Here is a 23,122-nt window from a genome sequence, read left to right on the forward strand (position 1 = left end):
AAAAATTTATCTATTTTAATTATTTATTTTTGGCTGCGTTGGGTCTTCGTTGCTGCGCACAGGCTTTCTCTAGTTGCAGCGAGCGGGGGCTACTCTTCATTGTGGTGCGCGGGCTTCTCTCATTGTGGTGGCTTCTCTTGTTGCGGAGCACAGGCTCTAGGTGCGCAGGCTTCAGTCGTTGTGGCACGTGGGCTCAGTAGTTGTGGCTCATGGGCTGTAGAGTGCAGGCTCGGTAGTTGTGGCGCACGGGCTTAGTTGCTCCGCGGCATGTGGGATCTTCCTGGACCAGGGCTCAAACGCGTGTCCCCTGCATTGGCAGGAGGATTCTTAACCACTGCGCCACCAGGGAAGCACCGGTTTATGCCTTCTAAACTGTCTTGAATCACAGGTACAAATGCATATATAGGTGCACTGCCTGCTGGTCTGGCTTTAAGAAGCTACTTGTAGGACTTCCCTGGTGGGGCAGTGGATAAGAATCTGCCTGCCAATACAGGGGACACGCGTTCGAGCCCTGGTCCGGGAATATCCCACATGACGTGGAGCAACTAAGCATGTGAGCCACAACTACTGAGCCTGCGCTCTAGAGCCCGCGTGCCACAACTACTGAGCCTGCGTGCCACAAATACTGAAGCCCGCGCGCCTAGAGCCCGTGCTCCACAACAAGAGAAGCCACCGCAGTGAGAAGCCTGTGCACCGCAACGAAGAGTAGCCCCCGCTCACCGCAACTAGAGGGAGCCCAGGCGCAGCAACCAAGACCCAACGCAGCCAAAAATAAATAAATAAATTAATTAATTAAAAAAAAAAAAGCTACTTATACCAGACAGACACACTCACCACACAACTTTCTAAAGTGCTGAAATACACACCCCAGCTTTCTACAGAACACAAGAAATGCCTTTACCTTTAGAATTCAACAGGATCTTCAAACCTAACTTCCTTCCAGAGCTGCTGCTATGCTCTTTTAAACCCCCTCCAATTTTCTTGAATCGTGACCACTTAACTCTCTACTCCGGCTGAACCTTCAACAGCTCAAAAGTTACCTGTAAAATACATCTTTTCACATGGCTCTGTCAAGGAAAATTGCTTTATCGTACTACTTCATTTTGGGAAGAAAATGAAGACCTTCCTAAGTGATTGTCTCTTTTTTTTTTTCCTAATACTATTTTTTGCTTATAAGGATTTGTAGTAACTATTTCACTACTTGCCTGCTGATTGAAGTCCTTAAGATTGAAGCCCACGGTTTCTACCTGTGGACTGTGTGTGTATAACAATAGCCTCAATGGAAAAGAGAAAGGAATCAGGGACTCCCATCTATCAAACCTGTCCTGTGAACTGACTGTCACATTAGGTGAGATTTCCAAAACAGTGGCTCTTTCCCTATTGAGATTGGGGGAGGGAGGAGTATGAGGATATCCAGGTGATGAATTCCTCTTTGATTATAAAGAAATGATGATCAGTAAAGACAGCTACTGGAGACTCTTTCTCTCCTCTTTCAAAGATTTTATTCACAACCCAGTAAGAGATCTTTTATCTCCTTCCCAATATCCTTCCTATCTTTTTTGTTAACAGAGCACTCTACGCCACCAGATTCCAATCTCCAAAGTGCTTTGATCTCTGTCATAAACAAATTGGGAACTGTTAGCAAGGCATAGGAGAAAGAGATAGATGGGCTAAATCCTCATTCTTCTAATGAAATTATGTTTTGTTTTGAACCGTGCCACACGGCTTGTGGGATCCTAGTTCCCCGACCAGGGACTGAACCTGGGCCCTCAGCAGTGAAAGCCTAGAGTCCTAACCACTGGACTGCCAGGGAATTCCCTGAAATTATGTTTTTTGAAAAGAGGTTTCTGGTGTCCCTGAAGCTCCAAACATAAAGTACTACTGTCTGGGATACTTGCTTTAATGCTGGACTCCTATATCCCAAATGACATTAAGGAATTCCACAAATATGCAGTTTGATGTAGTGTGGCCCAGACATGCACTTTCACTACAGGCTGACCAATGAGTATTATGACATGGCACCTGTCATCAGGCTAAACCAAAAATGGGAGCCTAAGGATCCCTGAAATTTCCTTCACTAGTTGGCTGTGACTTGAAAAACTAAGGAAAGATTATTCAAACCTTGTATTTGATCACTTGTTTTTGTATTCCAAAATACGCTGACAGAGACCGACACACAGTTCAATATAATGAGTGCTGAAACATGGAGGAACATTCCAGTAATTGATAGACAGGAAATCCTCACTCATCCAATGCCCTTTAGCAAGACTTCCAGTTCACAGGGGGACCATGTTAACCTAGTCAGTTTCCATTACCCCTGTTGGTTTCAAAAATGCTGACACAGAAAAACAGATGGACGACGGGGAGGATAGATGTGAGAGCTGATGCAGTAACACAGAAGGGCATAAACACTTCCTACCATCGAAGGCTCTACAGAGGGCATTTATATTTAGAAATGTCGCTTCCTTTGCAGATGGCGTAAATCACCTAGTGTTCAAAAATAAAAGCAAGGGTGCTTCCCTGGTGGCGTGGTGGTTGAGAGGCCCCCTGCCGATGCAGGGGACACGGGTTCGTGCCCCGGTCCGGGAAGATCCCACATGCCGCGGAGCGGCTGGGCCCGTGAGCCATGGCCGCTGAGCCTGCGCGTCCGGAGCCTGTGCTCCGCAACGGGAGAGGCCACAGCAGTGAGAGGCCCGCGTACCGCAAAAAATTAAAAAAAAAAAAAAAAAAAGCAAAAGGATCTGGCAACAGTTAAGAAACCTCCAAAGTTCTAAGGGAAGTTTAAACCAATCATGCCCACGGTTAGATGAACAAATTTTAAGTAATTCTACGAAAATCCCTCATTATTTTTTATTTCGCCATACTAGAATACATTGAGTAATTGAGAGTCCAGAAGAAAGTAGGTTATCATGGAAAACATTTCCCTTGGCCCTTAAAATCACTGGGTTTGGGTTATTCACTTAGGAGTTCTACTATAATCAAGTTTTCCATAAGAAGAGAAGTTTTAGCCACTGAAATCTAAGAGATCTTCAATGGTACCCTGTAGAAAGGAAAAAAAAAAAAATAGAAAAGAAAAAACCCTTTTGTGTTTGAAAAATGATTAGTCTGAAATTAAAGATATTACCCTCCAAAAACAAGAGAAAAGGCTGGCTAGTTCAAGTCAGAAACCCAGGGTAGAGGTTTCCAAGGCCCTTTTATTAGGGGGAAGGTCCCCTTTATAGCACAAGACTTCACTATGTATCAGACAATCAGATCAGTTCCTAAAAATTAGGGGGGGGAAAAAAAGGAAAAACAAAACACATTCACTTTTTATGTATATATTAAACATAAATTAAAAGAATTTATAAAATGGTCACCTTTCTTACAGAGTAAATGCAGAGTGTATTATGAATGCACCTCCAGGTTTAAGTTGTTTCAGTTGTTTTTGTTTTGTTTTCCAATAATAAATAAATAAAATTGATTGTTAAGTCTTGGATCCACCTGTGCCACAGCAGGGCTCTGAGTCATTACTGGCTCTTCTCCCCTTGTCACTCCTGTGCGCAGCGTTTGGTTGGACTAATTTCACCGGCCCATCAAAGTACTGGCTATCTTTGCGGGGTGGCATCCGCTCATTAATTCGGTCCAGACCTCGGGCTTCTTCAAAACTCCGGATCCTGTGCTGAAGCGAAAACCCTCTGATGGCTACAGAAAAACAGGAAAGGGAGGAGCTCAATTAGACAGTAAAGCGACCAGCTTTAAGTTTCTTAGCATACAGCAACCTCCTAGAGAAAAACACAGAAGGGTGGCTGTGGAGCACATGTCTGGTGAAGGGATTGAGCAATATTTGATTTCAATTAGCCTGGTCTGAAGCTACTGCTTCCTTAAGGCCCAAAGGGCCACGGAAACTGTGAAAGTCATTTTCATAGCTCAATTAATCATAGCAGAAGTAGACCTGACAAAAAGCCCCAATACATTTGAAAGAGTCTCTTATGGGCCAGAAACGTGCTCAGTGAGAGAGAAAAAAAGGCAACACTAGAATAACAGAACAAGTTAAGCAGAGTAGCTGCTCTAACACAAACATCACATAGACCACACAAAAAAGTTTGTTTAGAAGGACAGCTTTTTATCTTGCACAACCAGGAGCTGAATGTAAGTTAAAAGCCATCTAAAAAATAGTTCCTAGATATTTTCTTTCTGATTGAACTTTTGTATTACCAAGGAAAGGCATTCCCATTGTGAACCATCTTATCTAACAGAACAATTAAATTTATAACACAAGTATATCGATTCCAATGGTTTTCATCCTCAGAATTCATAGATAATTTGTTACTTAAAATTTGTTTTCATAGAAACAAAGATAATTTAGCTTGACTGACTTAGGGCAACCTCAAAAACAAATCAAACTAAATCCTATCTACTTTTGCCTCCACTTTTGATGTCATTTGGAATCATTAGATAAAGAGGCTGAGGGTTTGAATTTCTGATAATCAAATGGATGCCTCTTGGATATGGAAGGGCTATGAGATTACACCATTTGAACCCCCATGACCAGTTGCTTAAGCTTCAGTCATTGCATTAAAACTGAGAGAGCCCAGAAAGGACTTCAGCTGTGGAGAAGATCATTTAAATTAATACAAATACAGGACACAAAGGAAATACTTTGTGAGCACGCCTGGAGATATCTCTTCCTTTCCTCACTGTTACAGTTCTGGTGATGCAATAATAAAAGATTTCGAATGTTGACAAAGCTTTTAAAACCAGTAGACAGACACATGATCACATCTATCATAGGAATATGGCCATACCTTCCCGGGCCTCTACCGCTTCTACTGTGGCTGTAAGAGGCAGGAGCAGTGGCATGCAAAAATGAAGGCAGAAAAAGAGTGAGTAAACCAACAGCACTGCTGCCAGCACAGACATCCCAGCGTCCCACCTTTAAGCCTATTCCCATCCCTAATAAAAGTCGACTAGTTAGAGAAGCGACAGGATTACTGCGAAAAACTAAATTGGGGGAAAATATGAGGTGGGGAGAGTTTCTAAGATTGTTCACATTGTGAGTGGCACGAGAACCTTTTAGCTAATGTCATCCATAGCTAAGACAATGGGGTCAATCAAGCTGACTAGAAGAAACAAGAGTTACGACGTTTTCCTCATTTTAAATAGCCAGCTGCTAATCTACGTCTTAACGTTCACATATCAAAATATGTCCAGTCAAATCATTTAATATTACAACTGTTCTTTAGTTTGTGATAGTTCAGATGATATTAGATCTGTAGCTGCTGTGTCCTATTTTAAAAAGTTATTTAAAACTATTTCTTAATGATTTCAAGCAACTTGTGTGGGGTCCAACTGTCCTTAATGAAAAGGAGTGGCCGTTGAATAACAGACTGGCATTTGGAAGGAGAGAAAAGTGGGTTATAAGTGAAGGGTTATTTCTTTTCCGGGGGTGGAGTACTAAGCTGGCAAAGGCATAAATCTATTCAATTCTGAATACAAATTCATGTACCATCTGGGAGGAGAGACACAGCAGAGGCTGACATTTCCAACCCACATGGCTTCCATTCGCTGTGCAAGACAGCAGGCCAATTACTAAGAAGGCCCTCTTCTCCCTCACTTTTGGAAAAGGAAGCTATTTAAGAATTAGTATCAACAGGTAAACTTTCTTGCATCTTCATTTTAAGACAGTAAAAGCACTAATATATGAAAAGGTTACCAGTTGTAGCAAGAAAGATCTTATTAGGAGAACCCTGTTAGTTCCTCCAATACCAATTTTTTAAAAGAAGGCAGGGAAGAATAATGAACAGTAACAGTTTGCTGTTCCTGAGGCTTTTTATATCCATCAGAGAGGAGAAACTGGAAGAACTGAAAATTAACTTCCCAAGGCAATGGGGAAAATGGAAACTTGGAATCAACTTATCAACTGCTTACATTTGTCAACCATGTGTTGGCATGTGTTAAGGCAATGTCACACCCTCTCAAACCTCCTCACACAGAACAAATTTTCACAAGAAAACAATAATGCCTTCAAACAGTACATCACAAAAGCAACTGTTAAGAAGTGGGAGAACAAGGCTTTACCTGAAATTGTATACACAGTGTTGGTTAATTAGAATTTAAAAGCTATGTGTGTGGCAAAATGTGTCCTAGTATCACATTGTTTTGGGTCCTCCTAGAATTGCTTTTTGCATTGGGTATTAAGATAGCCTGCACTGAAGGATATTCCTTACAAGAAACAGTCGTATAAAACTGAGAAACTCTTTTTTCTTTTCCTTTACTGAAATATACTTTTCTTTACTGAATGAGATTTCTTTACTGAAACATAATTCACATAACCATAAAATTCACTTGTTCAAAGTGATAGTTCAATGATTTTAAGAGTTGTGCAGCCATTACCACAATCTATGGTTAGAATATTTTCATCACCTCCTAAAACCCCATTTCCCTCCCTCATCCCTTTCCCTAACTTTACAGTCAACCACTAAAGTACTTTCCGTCTCTACAGATTTGCCTGTTCTGGACATTTCGCATAAGTGGAATCATATAATATGTGGTTTTAGTGATTGGCTTCTTTCACTTAGCATAATGTTTTCAAGGTTCATTCATGTTGAGGATTGTATCAGTACATAATTCCTTTTTATGACTGAATAGTATTCCACTGTATGAATACACCACATTTTGTTTATCCATTCATCAGGTGATAGACATTTGTGTTGTTTCCACTTATTGGCTATTACAGAGCATGTTACTATGAACATTTGTGTACAAGTTTTTGTGTGGCTATGTTTTCATTTCTCTGGGTATGTAACTAGGAGTGTAACTGCTGGGTCATATGATTAACGGTATGTTTAATCATCTAAGAAACTGCCAGATTGGTTTCCAATGTGCTGCTCCATTTTAAATCCCCACCAGCAGTGTATGAGGGTCCTACTTTCTCTCCATTCTCACCAACACTTGTTTCTATCTGCCTTTTTGATTACAACTATCCAGTGGGCTTAAAGTGGTATCTCATTGTGGTTAATGTCTAATGATGTGGAACATCATTTCACATGCTTATTGGCCATTTGTATGTCTTCTTTGGAAAAATGTCTATTCAATTTTTTACCCATTTTAATTGGGTTATTTGCCTTTTTATTATTCAGTTATAAGAATTCTTTACAGTTTCTAGATACTAGTCTCTTATCAGATATATGCTTTGTAAATATTTTCACCCATGCTGTGGGTTGTGTTTTCACTTTCTTGATGGTTCCATTTTCAGACAAAACTTTAAAACTTTTGATGGAGTCCAATTTATAACTGACCTGTTTTTTATCTTATGGTCTTTCCTCTTTATTTTGGCTACTAGGAAGCTTGGAGTCAAATTTGTGACTGACTACTGGCTTTCACTGGTTTGTTTTCCTTTGTGCTCCAATTTCCAAGCATATTTATTTCCCTTCACTGTGTTGGATGTATACTGTAGCTTACTCAAATCCCCCTTGGGACAAGGTGGGGTATAAATGAATGTAGGCTATAAGGCCATATAGGATGGGATATTGTTGGTTGAAGGCTCTCCAAGTAAAGTTACATGAACAATAAAAGATCTTTTTCAGCTAACGCTCCAGTTTGCCAGTGAACCTGTGGAACTGAGACTCTGATGGGAAAATGACAAATAAACTCAGTTCTTGTCAATCAATAAGAGAGAATAAGAAGCTCTACTGGCTGCAACTTTAGTTTTGTTCTTACACATTCCTGAGATTTCTATCAATTTTGGAGTACCAATAAACAATCCTATAGTGATTAAAACACTCATATTCAAATCAGGAATGAAGAGAAACTGCATATATTTGGGACTGAGAACAAAAGATAGACCAAGGATTATAAACAACAAATCTCCAAATAACACATCCATAGAATTCTCTTTGCTACTTAACTCAGATTTGCAGATTTACTCTTTCAAATCAAGGTCTAGAAAAATTTCATTCAGATTAAAACAACAACTCTGTGGATCAGCAAATTTCCAAAACTTTTCAAGAAAGGAGGTATAGGATGTTCCTTTTTTTCTTTACCCGTATTACTACCCATTAACTCTAAAATGCTTTGTCAGAGCTGCTCTCAGAATACTTCACATGACTAATAAGCAGAGCAATGACAGAAAAGTATTTTGCTTACAAGAAACTGCGCATCTGAGAGGGAAAATTCAGTCTGAAACAGTTTACTGATTCTTCCTATGAAACTACAGAACTTAAGAAAATTAATTTTATACTTCCAAGGAGAAAATGTTCACTCTTCCTTATAAATAACTAAACTCTAATATTTCAGTATTCAATTTGAAAGAGAAGGAGGAAATCAATCCTATAAAAAGAAGAGGGGGATGGGCTTCCCTGGTGGCGCAGTGGTTGAGAGTCCACCTGCCGATGCAGGGGACACGGGTTCGTGCCCCGGTCCGGGAAGATCCCACATGCCGTGGAGCGGCTGGGCCCATGAGCCATGGCCGCTGAGCCTGTGCGTCCGGAGCCTGTGCTCTGCGATGGGAGAGGCCACAACAGTGAGAGGTCTGCGTACCGCAAAAAAAAAAAAAAAGAAGAGGGGGAAAAGGGGCTGTTCCTATTAATCAATAGCCCTGGAATGTTCACAAAATGCAAAGAATTCCTATAAGAGGCAGGGTGACAAGGAAAAGAAAAACTTAAGTAGAAGCAATTCAAAAAACAAGGGGGGCAAAAAAGCACTGAAACTCTACTTTAAGTTGTTGATGCTTCAACTCCAGTTTTCTTGCCTAGAATTAGTCATCCAATGACTTGATCTCACGTTTCTTCCCCTTGCTTGACCAGATCTGTTTATTCTGACAAATATCAACCTTATCATTCCTGGGTTCCATAAAGTCCTCTCCTTAAAGTCAACGCCCACGTAATTTTCAGAACTGACACTCTGGTTGAAGCGGTGACTGAGGCACTGTTGTAGGATATGGTTTGCAGGCAAAGAGGCAAACTCCCTTTCTGACTGAGAAACTCTAACCCCCCAAAATTAAGGTATAAAACACACAAGTGAGGCATATGATGTGCATAAATCTGAAGTGTACTCATTAATACATTTTTATATATGCATGCACTTGTGTAACTACCACCTAGGTAGTGATATAGAACATTCCCACTACTCCAGAAGTCCCCTGGGCTCCTTCTGGGTCCATATGCTCCCACCAGAGGACGTGCCATTCTGACTTCTTTTACCATTGATGAGCCCGCCAGTTCCTTTTTTGTTGTTGTTGCTTGTGTTTCTGAGAACAGAAAGCACAAATACCTATCGAGTGTTTCACTTCAGTGCCTGGGACACGGTGAAGCTCTTTTTAAAAAATAATTATTTATTTATTTTTGGCTGTTCTGGGTCTTCGTTGCGGTGCGTGGGCTTTCTCTAATTGGAGCAAGCGGGGGCTACTCTTCGTTGCAGTGCGCAAGCTTCTCATTGCGGTGGATTGTCTTGTTGCAGAGCACGGGCTCTAGGCGCGCGGGCTTCAGTAGTTGCAGCATGCGGGTTCAGCAGCTGTGGCTCGCGGGCTTAGCTGCTCCATGGCATGGGGGATCTTCCTAGACCAGGGCTCAAAACCATGTCCCCTGCATTGACAGGCAGATTTTTAACCACTGTGCCACCAGGAAGTCCCAGTTCTTTTTTTTTTTTTTTTGAAAACAGAAAAATAATTTATTCCAAAAGATAGCAGAAATAAATTCATCCTAAAAATATACTTTGGCATAATTCTGGTGGGACAGATCTTCCCTCTGAACGTGTTCTCCTATTGACCGCCCCACTGGAGTCTTCCTGTCTTGTAACAGCTCTTAAACACTTTGCTGATTCCCATGTAGTGAGCAGGCAGGAGCCACCTTCAAATCCACAGGTTCCAAAGAGAGAGTCATATATTTCTCAGAAGAACAGCATTTTCTATCTCAGAGCAGTGCACAGACATTTTATGGAGCCTGCACAGTTTAAGTAGGTACATAATTCATCAAAGTGTAAAAAAGGTGATGGGAAAAAAAATACTGCATTGTAGAATAAGATGTTCAAATGTGCTGTGAATGTTTAAGGAAGCTGATGGCCAAAATAGGCAAGTCAACGAAGGTGGTCTAGGTATGGAGGTGATTTAACAACTCTTCATGACTAGAGATAACAGCAAACTGAACAGGTCACCAACAAGGTGATGATAACTCCCAGTTGGGACCCTCAGGGATGAACCAGGGCTCCAAGAAGCTGACGAAGTCCCAGAACACGCTCATCATGATGAGAGGCACTGTGAGGCCCATATACGCCACGGTTGCTTCCCCGCCGCCTCACTTTGATCCCACCCAGAAATGTTAGTCTGCTTGTTCTTGCACATCATATAAATCAGACAGTCTGTGCTCTTTTCGGTGTAACTTTTTTAGTTTACCATGATGTCTGTGAGATTCAACCACGTTTTGCATGTATTCATAATGTTATTTTTTATTGCTGAGTAAATTCCATTGTATAAATATAACACAATTTATCTATTCTACTATTGATGGACATTTGGTTGTTTCCCATTTTGGACTATTATGAGTAAAGCTAAGGTGAGCATTCTTATGCACGTCCTTCGGTGGACATATGCACTAATTTCTCTTCTATAGAAACCAGGCATGGGGGCTTCCCTGGTGGCGCAGTGTTAAGAATCTGTCTGCCAATGCAGGGGACATGGGCTCGAGCCCTGGTCCGGGAAGATCCCACATGCCATGGAGCAACTGGGCCTGTGAGCCACAACTACTGAGCCCGCGTGCCTAGAGCCCATGCTCCACAACAAGAGAAGCCACTGCAATGAGAAGCCCGTGCACTGGAAGGAAGAGTAGCCCCTGCTCACCGCAACTACAGAAAGCCCGCGTGCAGCAACAAAGACCCAATGCAGCCAAAAATAAAATAAAATAAACAAAAAAAAAAACAGGCATGGATTTGCTGGGTTGTAGGGTAGACATATGTTTTGCTTTATTGCCCAACAGTTTTCCAAAGTGGTTGAACCAATTTACAAACCCACTAGCAATGTATCTAGTTTTAGTTCTCCACAAACTCATCAACACTTGGTATTGTCACACTTACAAATTTTAGCCATTCTAGAGAATATGTAGTGGTACCTCACTGTGGTTTTATATCCATTTCCCAGATGGGTAACTATTTTAAGCACCTTTTCATATGCTTTTTGGCCATTTTAATACCCTCTTTTGTGAAGTGTCTGTTAAAATCTTTTGACCATTAAAAAAATTTGGTTGTTTTGTGTTTTTCTTATTGAGTTGTACTTTTTTTTTTTTTTGCCACGGGGTGCGGCATGCGGGATCTTAGCTCCCCGACCAAGGATCAAACCCATGCCCCTTGTGATGGAAGCATGGAGTCTTAACCACTGGACCACCAGGAAGTCCCTGAGTTATGGTTCTTTATAGAACTACAGACTTTATAGAACTGTAGACTCTGAATATAAGTCCTTAGTCAGACATATGTACTGCAAAAATCTTCTCCCAGTTTATGGTTTGTATTTTTCCTTTCTTAATCATGAATTTCTGTGAATACACATTCTTAATTTTCATGAAAGTCATTTATTCAATTTTTCTTTTAAGGTTAGTATTTTTTGTGTCATATTTAAGGACTCTTTATCTACCCCAGTGCCTAGTTTCCATACCTTCTTCTGGGAGTTTTACTGTTTTAGATTTTACATTTAAGTTATAATTCATTTTGATTTAGTTTTTGTGTATGGAGATCCATTTTCCCCCAGAGATAGATATCCAATTGCTTTAGTACCATTTATTGGAAGAAGCCCTAAGTTTCAATTTGACATTGACTGCTAGGTAACGGGAGCACACCTTCCATGAAAGGAGCATTTCTCATACTCACCTGTCTCAATAGTCTGCTTTCCTCCTGAGAGTACACCCAAAGGGAGTGTACCTGTAGGAGTCAGGCCCTTGAGAGTCAGCACACTCTCACTCTCTTCCCTGCAAAGGAAGATCAAAGCCCAGGGTTAATGCTAGGGTGTCTACCTCTCAGTACCTACAAAGATACTTGAAAGAAGTTAAGAAAAGATGTGCAGAGATGGAAGATAGCTTCTCCTTCTCCCTACCCCTTCCCTGACCCAAAGAAAGGGATGTTTTCTGTAAATATTCCAATTAACAACAATTAGCCAGGTCTTGTTTTCAATTAAAGCCATTTAATAATCAGGTGCTGTTCTAACGTTTTCCATATATTACCCCATATAATCCTCCAAAGAACCTTGTAAGGCAGATCTGCTATTATCACTCTTTTACAGACCAGGAAAATGAGGCACAAGATCACACAGCTGAGAAGATGCAGAGCCAGTATCTGAACACAGGCAACCTGGCTCCAGAATCCACACTAAATCACTGCACTCACTGCACTGTATCTAAGCTCATACCAAATAAATGTTTGCCAGGCGTTTCTAGGCACTTTAACATGTAGGTCTGATTCAAATTGTACTCAACCCAAAGACCAACAGTTCTAATACCAAACTCCAATTCTAAAAAAACTGTTCTGAAATCAACTTCTAAATTACTCTCAAAATGCTTTTATCCCACAGTGTAATGACAAGAGTTATCCTTACCGAAGAATTGAAAAGACCCGTGCCATCTTCCCAATGGCTCTGATTTTATTCTTGATGATCTCCTTTCGAACTGTAGTGCCTCCTTAGAGAATACAAAGAATAAGTGAGTTAAAGGAATATGTTAACAGGTTAGTTTTAAAAAATGCAGGATGAAGCGTCTTTCTAAGTTAAAGGAATTGTTTTTAAAAAAGAAATCAAGGCCTAAGTTTGTTTAAACAAACCAAAGTCCCAGGAAGTTGTAAGGAGCAAGAGAAAAAAAAAATAACCCAGAAGAGAGAAAAAAAAAGGTGATGTAAAAAATGGAGGGGCCACAGAAAAGACAGACTGAGTGGATCTATGAGGTAGGAACTTATTTGTGGTTCTGGAATGTAAAACACAGGGAAGAATGAAATACACACATATAAACAAAGACAGTTGCTACAGCAAAGATCTCTTTTGAGAATGCTGTGGGCCACCTCAGGATGCAGGGTTTGGCCTGCCAAATGGCAAGTGATGACTTGAGCAGTTGTCTTCTGCATGTAAACACAACACACAGCTAGCTCTCCTGAACTTACTGAGAGCTGCTTTCATTTTACAGTCCTCACTTACTCACAAACTGGTGAGTTATTTCCTACCATAGACAACTGTGCAGTGTAAATTATGATGATGGGTAAGGTATTTTATAAAGCAACATCAAAAAAGTTAACGTTAAGACTTTATGGCCTTTTCTCATCCAAGATTTAGGAAACAGCTCACACATGAGAAGCCAATGTCCAGGCATGCATCAGGTGACCGCATTCAAACGTCAGAAACTAAGAAATGTGGCCTCTCCTTCCTCGCCCCCCAGTTCTAAATATCCTGCAGGATCATACAGCAGGGTTCAGAGAAAACATATACATTGAAACAGAAAGGGAGGATGGAGGGCCTGTCTGAAATTATTCAACTACAACTAAAAAAGTCTAATTAATAGATTGTGGTGGGACAGACAGCGAGTAGTAAGCTCATAGCACATTTTGGTCAGATACCTTTCTGATAGCTTGAAATGTAGTGATCTTCAGGGAGAAGAGACACCAAGAAACAAGGAGATGAAAATAGAAATATGGGAAGAGAAATTTAAGTTTGCATGGAAGAGAGAAAAGAAAAAATCAAAGCGAAATGCAATGAGAGAAGCAGGCTTTTATCTTTATCAGCTCAAAAGAGACATCCTTGGTATCATGATAGAATATTAAATTACAGATTTCTTGCCAGGAGTGTTTCTATTTCTTAAAAGTTTTACATTAATTCACATCTATTATTTTCCAACATGGTCTATCCCCATAGATCATGAAAATAAAATTAGACAAAGAAAAAGATACTATTTGTGGAACAAATAATGCTGAAAACAATGAATAAAAACAAAGGACAGAATGAACAGCTTACAAATCTCTTAATAAGAGCATCATGCTTTTATATAATGGATTCAATATATTCTCATCTCTTTCTAGAGATATTACAGTTTTTCCATTTTTAAGTTTTATATTTTCTTCAGAATCTCACGTTCATTTGAGTTGTTTTTGCTGCTTTTGTTGTTGTCTCTCTTAGAGACTTTCCCGAAGAGTCCTATAATCCTTGGTGCCTGCTCACCATTAAGAATGAGGGGCTAGAAAGCTTTCAGAGTTGGTAGGTGGGCTGCTGACTTGGAGCTTTACATACACAGAATGACCGGGGGGGGTCTTTGTTAGGGAATTCTCTGTATCAGTACTGAGATTGCGTATGGTCACGTAATTCGCCTGTTTTTGGCAAAGTATCGATGCCCTCAGTTGTATCCTGGTCCAGAAATTCTTTGCTTTACGCTTTTTAGAGGTTAGCCTCCAGTCTTGGAGAAGAGGCAGCTAGGACCTCAGCTGCCTTTCAAACAGCTTTTACCTACTCATTTTAGCTCAGCCCCCATCTCCCTCTTCCCCTCAACTCAAGGTCCCCAATTCTAGCAACTGGTGTAGGCTACCAATTCCTTTGCTTTTTGAGGATTCTGTACTGGAACTCGGTATTCCCCATTACTAAACTGGTCTTTAGCTTTCTTGAATCAGCCAAGTCAGTAATACTAATTCATTTGTTTTCCAGCTTCCAAAATCCGTACAGAAATCTCCACATCTTTGTAGGCTTATAAATTTGTAAAAATCTTTTATTGTGAAGTATGATAAACATACAGAAAAGTACACAAAACAAATGTATAACTCAATGATTTATTAAAAGCAAGTGGCCATATAACCAGTCAGGACAATAAACAGAACCCTGCCAGCACCCCAGATTCCCCACCTTGGGCCCTTCCTAATAATTAGAGTCTCCCTCTTCCCAAAGAAAATCATTCTCTTGACTTCTATTGAAATCACTTTCTTGCTCTTCTTTATAGTTTTATCATTTAAGCATGTATCCACAAGTACAAGTTTTAATTTTTTTTTAATTTTATGTAATTGGAACAATCAAGTAATGTATTTTTGTGTCTGGCTTCTTTTGCTCAACATTATGTTTGTAAGACGCATCCATGTTTTCCCTGTTCCTGTAGTTCACTGTCATTATTGTATACAATTCCACTATATGAATATGCCACAACTTATTTATCCTTTCTTGTCAGTGGTCATTTGGGCTGATTCCAATTTTTGGCTATGTTGAATTCAGCTGCTGTGAATATTCCAGTGCATTTCTCTTTGCTGCACATATTTCTCTTAAGTACATTCCTATAATTAGAATGCTCAGTTATAGGGTATGTATATGTTCAATTCTGGATAACAGTTTAGCATTATCTACTAAAGTGGATGTACCAATTTACACTTCAGTATATGAGCATTCCTGTTGCTACACATTCTGGCCAACACTTGATGTTACTCATCTTCATTTTTAGCCAATTTGGTAGGTGTGTAGAATCATCCATTGTGGTTTTAATTTGCATTTTCATGATGACTAATGTGGTTGGATAACTTTTCATATTTTTACTGGCCATTTGGATACCCTCATTTGTGAAGTGCTCATTCAAGTCTCATCTCACTGATCTGTAGTTCTTTATATATTCTGCATGAGTCACTTTTTGGTTGTGTAGCAAATATCCTCTCCCACTCTGTAGCTTGTCTTTTCACACTCTTTTTTTAAATTTTAATTTAATTTTATTTATTTTTTTCCACCCCGCTGCATGCGGGATCTTAGTCTCCTGACCAGGGATCGAACCCATGCCCCCTGCAGTGGAAGCACAGAGTCTTAACCACTGGACTGCCAGGGAAGTCCCTTCACACTCTTTAAATAGAGTCTTTTGATAAATACAAGTTCTAATTATTATTATTTTTTTTTTTTGCGGTACGTAGGCCTCTCACTGTTGTGGCCTCTCCCGTTGCGGAGCATAGGCACCGAACGCGCAGGCTCAGCGGCCATGGCTCATGGGCCCAGCCGCTCCGCGGCAGGTGGCATCTTCCTGGACCGGGGCATAAACCCGTGTCCCCTTCATCTGCAGGCGGACTCTCAACCACTGTGCCACCAGGGAAGCCCCATTGGTTATTTCTGTCTTATCTTTTTTACTTCATAAGACTTGCCATGGATTTATCAATTTTATTAGTCTCTTGAAAAGAGTACATTCTGGTTTTACTGTTCCTCTATACTATATCTTATTTATTTATTTATTTATTTATTTATTTTGGGGGGCTACACCGCACAGCTTGTGGGATCTTAGTTCCCTGACCAGGGATCAAACCTGGGCCCTCAGCTGTGAAAGTGTGGAGTCCTAACCACTGGACCACCAGGGAATTCCCTATATTATATTTTATTTTCTGTTTTCTTATGCTGCTCTTAATTTTTTATTTCATTCCACCTCCTTTCTTTAGGTTTAATGTGCTATCCATTTTTTTCCCTTAACTTCCTTAGATGTTGATTTTTCACCTTTCTTCTTTTCCAATTTATGCATTTAAGGCTATAAATTTTCCTCTATGCATGGCTTTAGATGAATCCCTCAAGTTTTGTTGTTCTATGTTTTTCTTTCAATTTATATCATTTTGTATTTAAGCACTGATTTTACAAAAAGTGGTATAAAGGTGAACTAAATTTACAACTTAATTTGTTCATGTAAATTGCCTTCAAAATACATTGCAGCTAAGATGTGTATAAAATTTTACATACATTTGGAAGAAATCACACAGAAACAGTTGCTTTTTCAACAAACTTGGCTAATTTCACATCCCTTTTGGTCAGTCCCCCACGGACATGTGAGGTGAGGGGCATATGGACCTTGTACACACTGAACCATTCTAATGATGATTCATCTTCTCTGCTTGTAGGGTAATTTGAGACATAAAGCCAGATGCCTGATTACAATATTTGAAAGAGAACTCCTTGTAGACGGCACCTCTCTCACTTAATTCTGACCATCCTGCTGCTTTAAGGTCAACTTGGTTCCTCTCCTCTGCTGTCAACCAGTGAACATCTGCTGAGGTTCTGGTTCCAGCCCCAAACCCAGGCCTGCCTGGTGCACTGCCTGCCCTCAAGTTTTAATATGTACTGCTTTTTATTTTCATTCAGTTCAAAATATTTTGAAATTTTAATTGTGATATATGACCCATGGGTAATTCATTTCATTTCATTTTATTTTATTTTAATTTTTGGCTGCTCCATGTGGCATGCAGGATCTTAGTTCCCCGACCAGGGATTGAACCCACATCCTCAGCAGCAAAAGCGTGAAGTCCTAACTACTGGGCCGCCAGGGAATTCCCCATGTTATTTTTGTTTTAGCATTTATTTCATGTAATATTAGTCTATCTACAACAGCTTTTCTTCGGTTAGTATTTGGACTATATATTTATTCTCCTTTTACTTTCAAATTTTCTGTATCTTTATGTTTTAGATGTCTCTTATAAACCATCATAAAATGTTTTTTAAAAAATCTTACCTGACAATTTGTCTTTTATTCATTTACATTTAATGAAGTTGCTGATAAATTTATCAACATAATTTATTCTATTTGTCCTAGTGTTATAGGTACCTTCCCTCCTTTCTTGCCTTCTAGGTTATTTTTTTTATCATGCCATTTTTTCTATAACTTAAAGGGTACATACTTTTTAAAAAGCCCTCCTTTCTTTTTTTTTTTTTTTGCGGTACAAGGGCCTCTCACTGTTGTGGCCTCTCTCATTGCAGAGCACAGGCTCCAGACGCGCAGGCTCAGCGGCCATGGCTCACGGGCCCAGCCGCTCTGCGGCATGTGGGATATTCCCAGACCGGGGCACGAACCCGTGTCCCCTGCTTCAGCAGGCGGACTCTCAACCACTGCGCCACCAGGGAAGCCCTGCCCTCCTTTCTTGAAAATTACTCTTACACCATGCATCTCTTACTTATCAAAGTATAATGTTAACAGGTACTTTTCTCCTCTCCCCAGATAATATAGCGTCCTCACACACTTTAACTCTATCCCACTGCCGACTATTATGGTCATATATTTTAATTGTCTTTTAAATCCAACAAAAATTATTATTGTTTAATAAGGTCTAAATTCACTTGATTTACCCACATATTTTCTACTATTTGTACTCTTTATTTCTTCCTGATTCTCCAAGCTTCCATCTGGTATTTTCCTTCTGTTTGAATAATATTCTTCAGAACTTCATTTAGTGTGGGTTTCCTGGTAATTCTCTTAGTACCTTTTTTAAAGGGAAGAATAGCTGAAAAATGCTTATTTCTTCTTCATTTTTGAAGGGTATTTCTGCTAGGTATAGAATTCTAGATGTACCAATTATTATCTTTCAGTACTTTGAATATGTCATTCCATGGTTTCCTGCTTCCATTGTTTCCACTGAGAATCTACTGTCAGTTTAATTGTTCTCTTTTGAAGGTAATCGATTTTTTTTTTTCCTGGCTGCTTTAAGATTTTTTTCTTTGTCTTTCACCTGAAGCACTTTTACTATGATGTGCTTAGATATTGTTTTCTTTGTATTCATTCTGCTTTGGTTTGGGGGACTTCTTCAATCTGTGGCTTAACTTGTCAGTTTTAGAAAAATTTCAATCCATTATCTCTTCAAATACTGGTTCTACCCCATTCTCTCTCTCTTCTCTAGGATTCCAAACACACAGGTGATACCTATTCACTGTATCCTCCATGTCTCTCATACTTTTTGGGGTATTTTATTTTTTCTCTTTGTGATTTATTCCAGGTTGTTTCTTCTTATATTCTAGTTCATTTATTCTTTGTTTAGCTTTATTGAATCTGCTGTTAATTCATCTGCTGTGTTTTTTATTTTTCATTCCTAGAACTTTCTTTTTGTGCTTTATCAACTCTGCTACATCTCTTCTTATAATTCACAGTTCTCTGCCAAAATTTTTAATCTAGTCTTTTATGTTCTTGAATAGTTAGCATTGTTTTATTTTTTAGAATAGTTATTTTAAAGTTTGGTCTGATAAAGCCAGTGTCTGGAGAACCTGAGGGTCTGTTTTTATTTTTTGCTCTTTCTGCTGGTTCTCATTCATTTTGTTATGTCTCCTCATATGCCTAGTTATTTTTGGTTGTGAGCCATGTATTATATTTGAAAGACAGTTTGCAGTAGTTTAAAGTTCTACATAATGCTACCTTAGTCTAAAGAGGTTTGCTTTTGCCAGATGCTTGGGACTACCCTATTTAAATTTCAGAGACTGAAATGACTTGAAGACAGGCTGTAGTCCCTTCCAGGGCATTCTATTTCCAGTTCACCCTTACTCTTACATAGATGCAACCTCTGGGGGTCCCAAACCAATGAGCAGAAGCTTACCAGCACTCAATTCATCTTTGGCAAGTCATGAACCCCAACTTTTTCTAGCTTCTATCAAGAGGGCTGGTCAACCTCTCAGCCCCCTCTTTTGATATTCATGAATGCCTTTAGGAGAAAATTGGTCCCATACGTAACCAAATGTCTTACCTCTCTGGATTTATGCCTTTCTCCAGATCTCTACTTGGTAATTCTTTATTACTTTCTTAGTTTTCTGAATGCCTTTGAAGCAACTTTTTAAAATATTTTGTCTACCTTTTCTAGTTGTCTTAAGAGTCAGGATTGCTTTAAACTATCTGTCTGGCATTACTAAAGTGAAAATCCTTAGTTTATATCACTTAGATAAAACCAAAATTGTACTGTAGTTTTAGTGTGGTTTCAGGAAGGAATGGAATTAGAAGTGTGTTCAATTCACCAGCGTAACCTAAAGGTTATTCTTCATTTCCTTTCAGAAAAAAAGTTTTAAAATCCTGTATCAGTTTATACCCACATACCTTGTAAAAAATGGGAATAAGAGGATTCTATCCATTTACTTTTGTACTTAACATCTAATACACTTTCCATATCAGCACCAACAGCTCTACTCCATTCTTTTATTTTTTTAATAGTTGTACTTCATACCACAAATATTTACCTACTATGCTCATTGCACTATACTTGGCTTTAAGGTGATAATGGTAAGCAAGAACGAATTTTGTCCCAGCACTCAGGGAATTTACTGTTGAGTGACTTAACAGTATTAAGTCACTTATTAAATACATTAATATATTAATCTTGTAACAGTATAAATAAATGTAAAATCGCAACTCTATCAAATGCTAAGAAGTTAGCACCATTGATATGAGAGCATGACAGGGGTGTTGGATCTAGTCAGGGAGATCAGAAATATCTTCCATGACGAAGTAACAATAAGCTGAATAGGAACTAACTAGAAGAGAAGGGGAGAAGAAAGGAGGCTTACAGAAGAGAAATAATATTCCATGTGGAGAATCTATCATATGGATATATCGTGATTGATTTACCCAGCTCTCCACTGAGGGATATTTAGATTGTTTGACTCTTTTGCTACTACAGATGATACTTCAATAAATATATCCATATATAACTTTGGGCATAATTTAGTAAGCATGTCCTTATGATAATCAAGGATACATACACACAATAGAGTTAATACATACAATAGAGTTCACAATAATTTCCATTTCCACTTAGATTTAAATATAAAATTTACTAGATGTATTTCTTACATATTTCATCCTTTCCTAACTTAAATTCTTTGTTTTAATTTTCACTTGGCTGCACTATTTTCTCAAGACCTGGTTCCCTGCAGTGATCTCCTATCCCATTCATAAAGGTAAACACAAGCTATGCTCCATCTGCTCTGCACCTTCAATGTGGAATCTGAAGCATAAGTATGTATAGGACTCTCATCTATATTCTCAAAGTAAGCTAGGCTTTCTCCACTATGTACATAGCTCATCCTAACAGTTGAGTGAATCACCTTAGCATAAGCTTGGGGAGAATGAGACGGTCAGAGGTTTGTGCTAAGGTGCTACCATCTCTCCAGAATCTTCTGCATTCTCAGATAAGTTAGGATCTATCTTTAAAATCAAACCTCCTGAAACATATTAGGGAAAAAATACTTGGCTATGTATACAACAAAATGTAACTATATAAATATCGCTCACAGGCCAATAAGAAGAAAAACAAACAAACATGCACATAACAGTAGAAAAGTGGGCAAAATAAATGAATTGACAACTCATAAAAAGAAATAAAGGTGGTAAATAAATACAAGAAAAAAACTTCATTAGTCATCATAAAAATAAATATTTAAGTTAAAAAAAACAGCAGACTACAAAAATTATAATAAATAGTATTGGAGAGAACACTGTGAACTATGTATCACATACACAAAATGTAAACTGTTATAGCTTTTCTAGGTCATCTGTATCCAATTTAAAACTGTTAAGTACTAATTGACACAAATTTTCAATTTCTAGAAATTTATCCTATGGAAATAATCAAGAAAGTGTTAATTTTCATTTCCTAGTATTGTTTTCCTTTCTTTCATACCACATATCAATATTTGACTCATATGCATTGTTTGTTTGTTTTCCCACCACCAGAATATAAGCTTTTTGAGAGCTTAGGACCTATACAATTGCTGGCACATATAAGGCGTATAATAAACATTGGTTGTTCAACAGAACAGGTAAAGATTTATCTATAAAAATTTTCAAAACTGTGGGGTTTTAAAAGAAAATTTGGAAAAAATCTAATATCCAACAGCAGGGGATTGGATAAAACAAAGAATGACTGACATGGATAACTACGTAACCATTAAAAAGTAGTCTACAAAAAACCCAGGAAATGTTTGTGAAACTATCACATGACTTCATTTTTGTTTAAAAGAAAAAAGAGGAAAAAAAGACACTAATACAGTATTTATATCAAGATGTTAACAGTGGATATCTATGAGATGGTAGGATTATGGGTGACTTTTTTTTCTTATTTATGGTTTCCTGTATTTTTCAAATTTTATTTTTTCTACAATGAGCAGAATTCTTTTTTAATTAGACAAAGAAAATTATTCACAACAAACTAAAACCAAAACCAAAACTTCTTCGTTTCTGATTCAAAGGAGGAAAAGGCAAGTTTACCTTCAATTTCATCATCGGAAATCAATTCATCATCAGAGCATATGTTGAGAATGTTAACCAGCATCTCTGTGACTAGATGATAAGACAAAATAACCCAAAATTTATATAATTAATAAGGTACTTTCTCTAAAATGATGTGGATATATAAACATACATGTTAAATAAACATAGATAAAAATGATTTGCCATTTTGCTATTCAGAGTAGCTGTAAGGAACAGCATTAAATGCAGACCTTCAAGTTTATATAGATTTGGGGGAGATTATTTGCTCCAGTTAAAGTATGGAGTCTTTGAAGATTCCATTGCATAACTACTACTTGATCTCATTAGACTGCTGCCAGAGCCTTTTCTTCACTGATATACATATGAAAGGATTTCCTCCCATTTTACAAAGAAGTTAAGCCACCAGGCCTATGTACAACAGGCTTATATATTTGCATAGCTTATTTGTATAGGTGCACAAATAAAATTCCAAGAAAAATAATTCCTATTTAAATCTCTTTATCACTACAGAAATCACTGAAGGAATGGTTATTTTATTGTTACTTATGTTATTTTAACATCTTGATTATAGGACGACAGCTATTTTAAATTGATATTTAGAATAAGAAAAGCATAATCAACTAGAATTACAATTTAAAAACCAATTAAGCGCCACTTAAACATCTTTGTAGAGAACAATGAAAATAGAAAACATTTCTGATAACTTTAAGAAAAACATTTCTGAACCATCAGGGGACTCATGCAAATATAAGGGTGCTCAGTCACTAGTTAGGACAATTGATGGTCCAGATGCTTTAGTTCTCTTACCTTTTTCCCCAACAAAAGGCAAAGACCACGTGAAAACATCCATAAAGTTTGGAAGCCAGTATGGGTGTGGAGAACAGTTAAACTGCCTGATATTCATGACATTGTTTTCATATTTTAACACAGCAGCTAAAAAGGAAAAAGGAGGAAAGTCTGGCACAGAGGAAAATGACATGGCAACTGGTACACTTTGTACAGCTGTGTACCTATTACACAGAATTCAAGAACTTACTTTCCATTTATAAATTCAAGACAGATGGAAAATCTTAAAGCATGTTATATAGTTCATTCTTTTAAGAATTATCCCAAGAAACAAAGTTACCTGAAGAGCTCTTATATATAATAAAAGTACAAAAGAAACTAAACTCTGAAACTTC

At 38.4% G+C, this 23,122-nt stretch overlaps 1 protein-coding gene across 4 annotated transcripts in view; it reads right to left on the bottom strand.

Moving 5' to 3' along the window:
• Window positions 1-385: 385 nt before the first annotated feature.
• Window positions 386-23,122, bottom strand: part of PPP3CC (protein phosphatase 3 catalytic subunit gamma) — a 99,413-nt gene continuing 76,676 nt past the window's right edge. For 2 of the 4 annotated variants that reach the window (XM_079926650.1, XM_079926649.1), the window contains exons 9-14: window positions 22,749-22,874; window positions 21,939-22,010; window positions 12,551-12,632; window positions 11,830-11,927; window positions 4,785-4,814; window positions 386-3,681 (exon numbers count right to left, since the gene is read on the bottom strand). In XM_079926650.1, coding sequence (XP_079782776.1) covers window positions 3,464-3,681; window positions 4,785-4,814; window positions 11,830-11,927; window positions 12,551-12,632; window positions 21,939-22,010; window positions 22,749-22,874 — 626 coding nt within the window. In that variant the 3' untranslated portion in view covers window positions 386-3,463. The remainder of the gene's footprint in view (window positions 3,682-4,784; window positions 4,815-11,829; window positions 11,928-12,550; window positions 12,633-21,938; window positions 22,011-22,748; window positions 22,875-23,122) is intronic. The other 2 variants (XM_079926647.1, XM_079926648.1) reach the window with 2 other exon arrangements.

The sequence above is a fragment of the Stenella coeruleoalba genome, assembly GCF_951394435.1.
Source record: "Stenella coeruleoalba genome assembly, chromosome: 7".
Taxonomy (NCBI): Eukaryota; Metazoa; Chordata; class Mammalia; order Artiodactyla; family Delphinidae; genus Stenella; species Stenella coeruleoalba.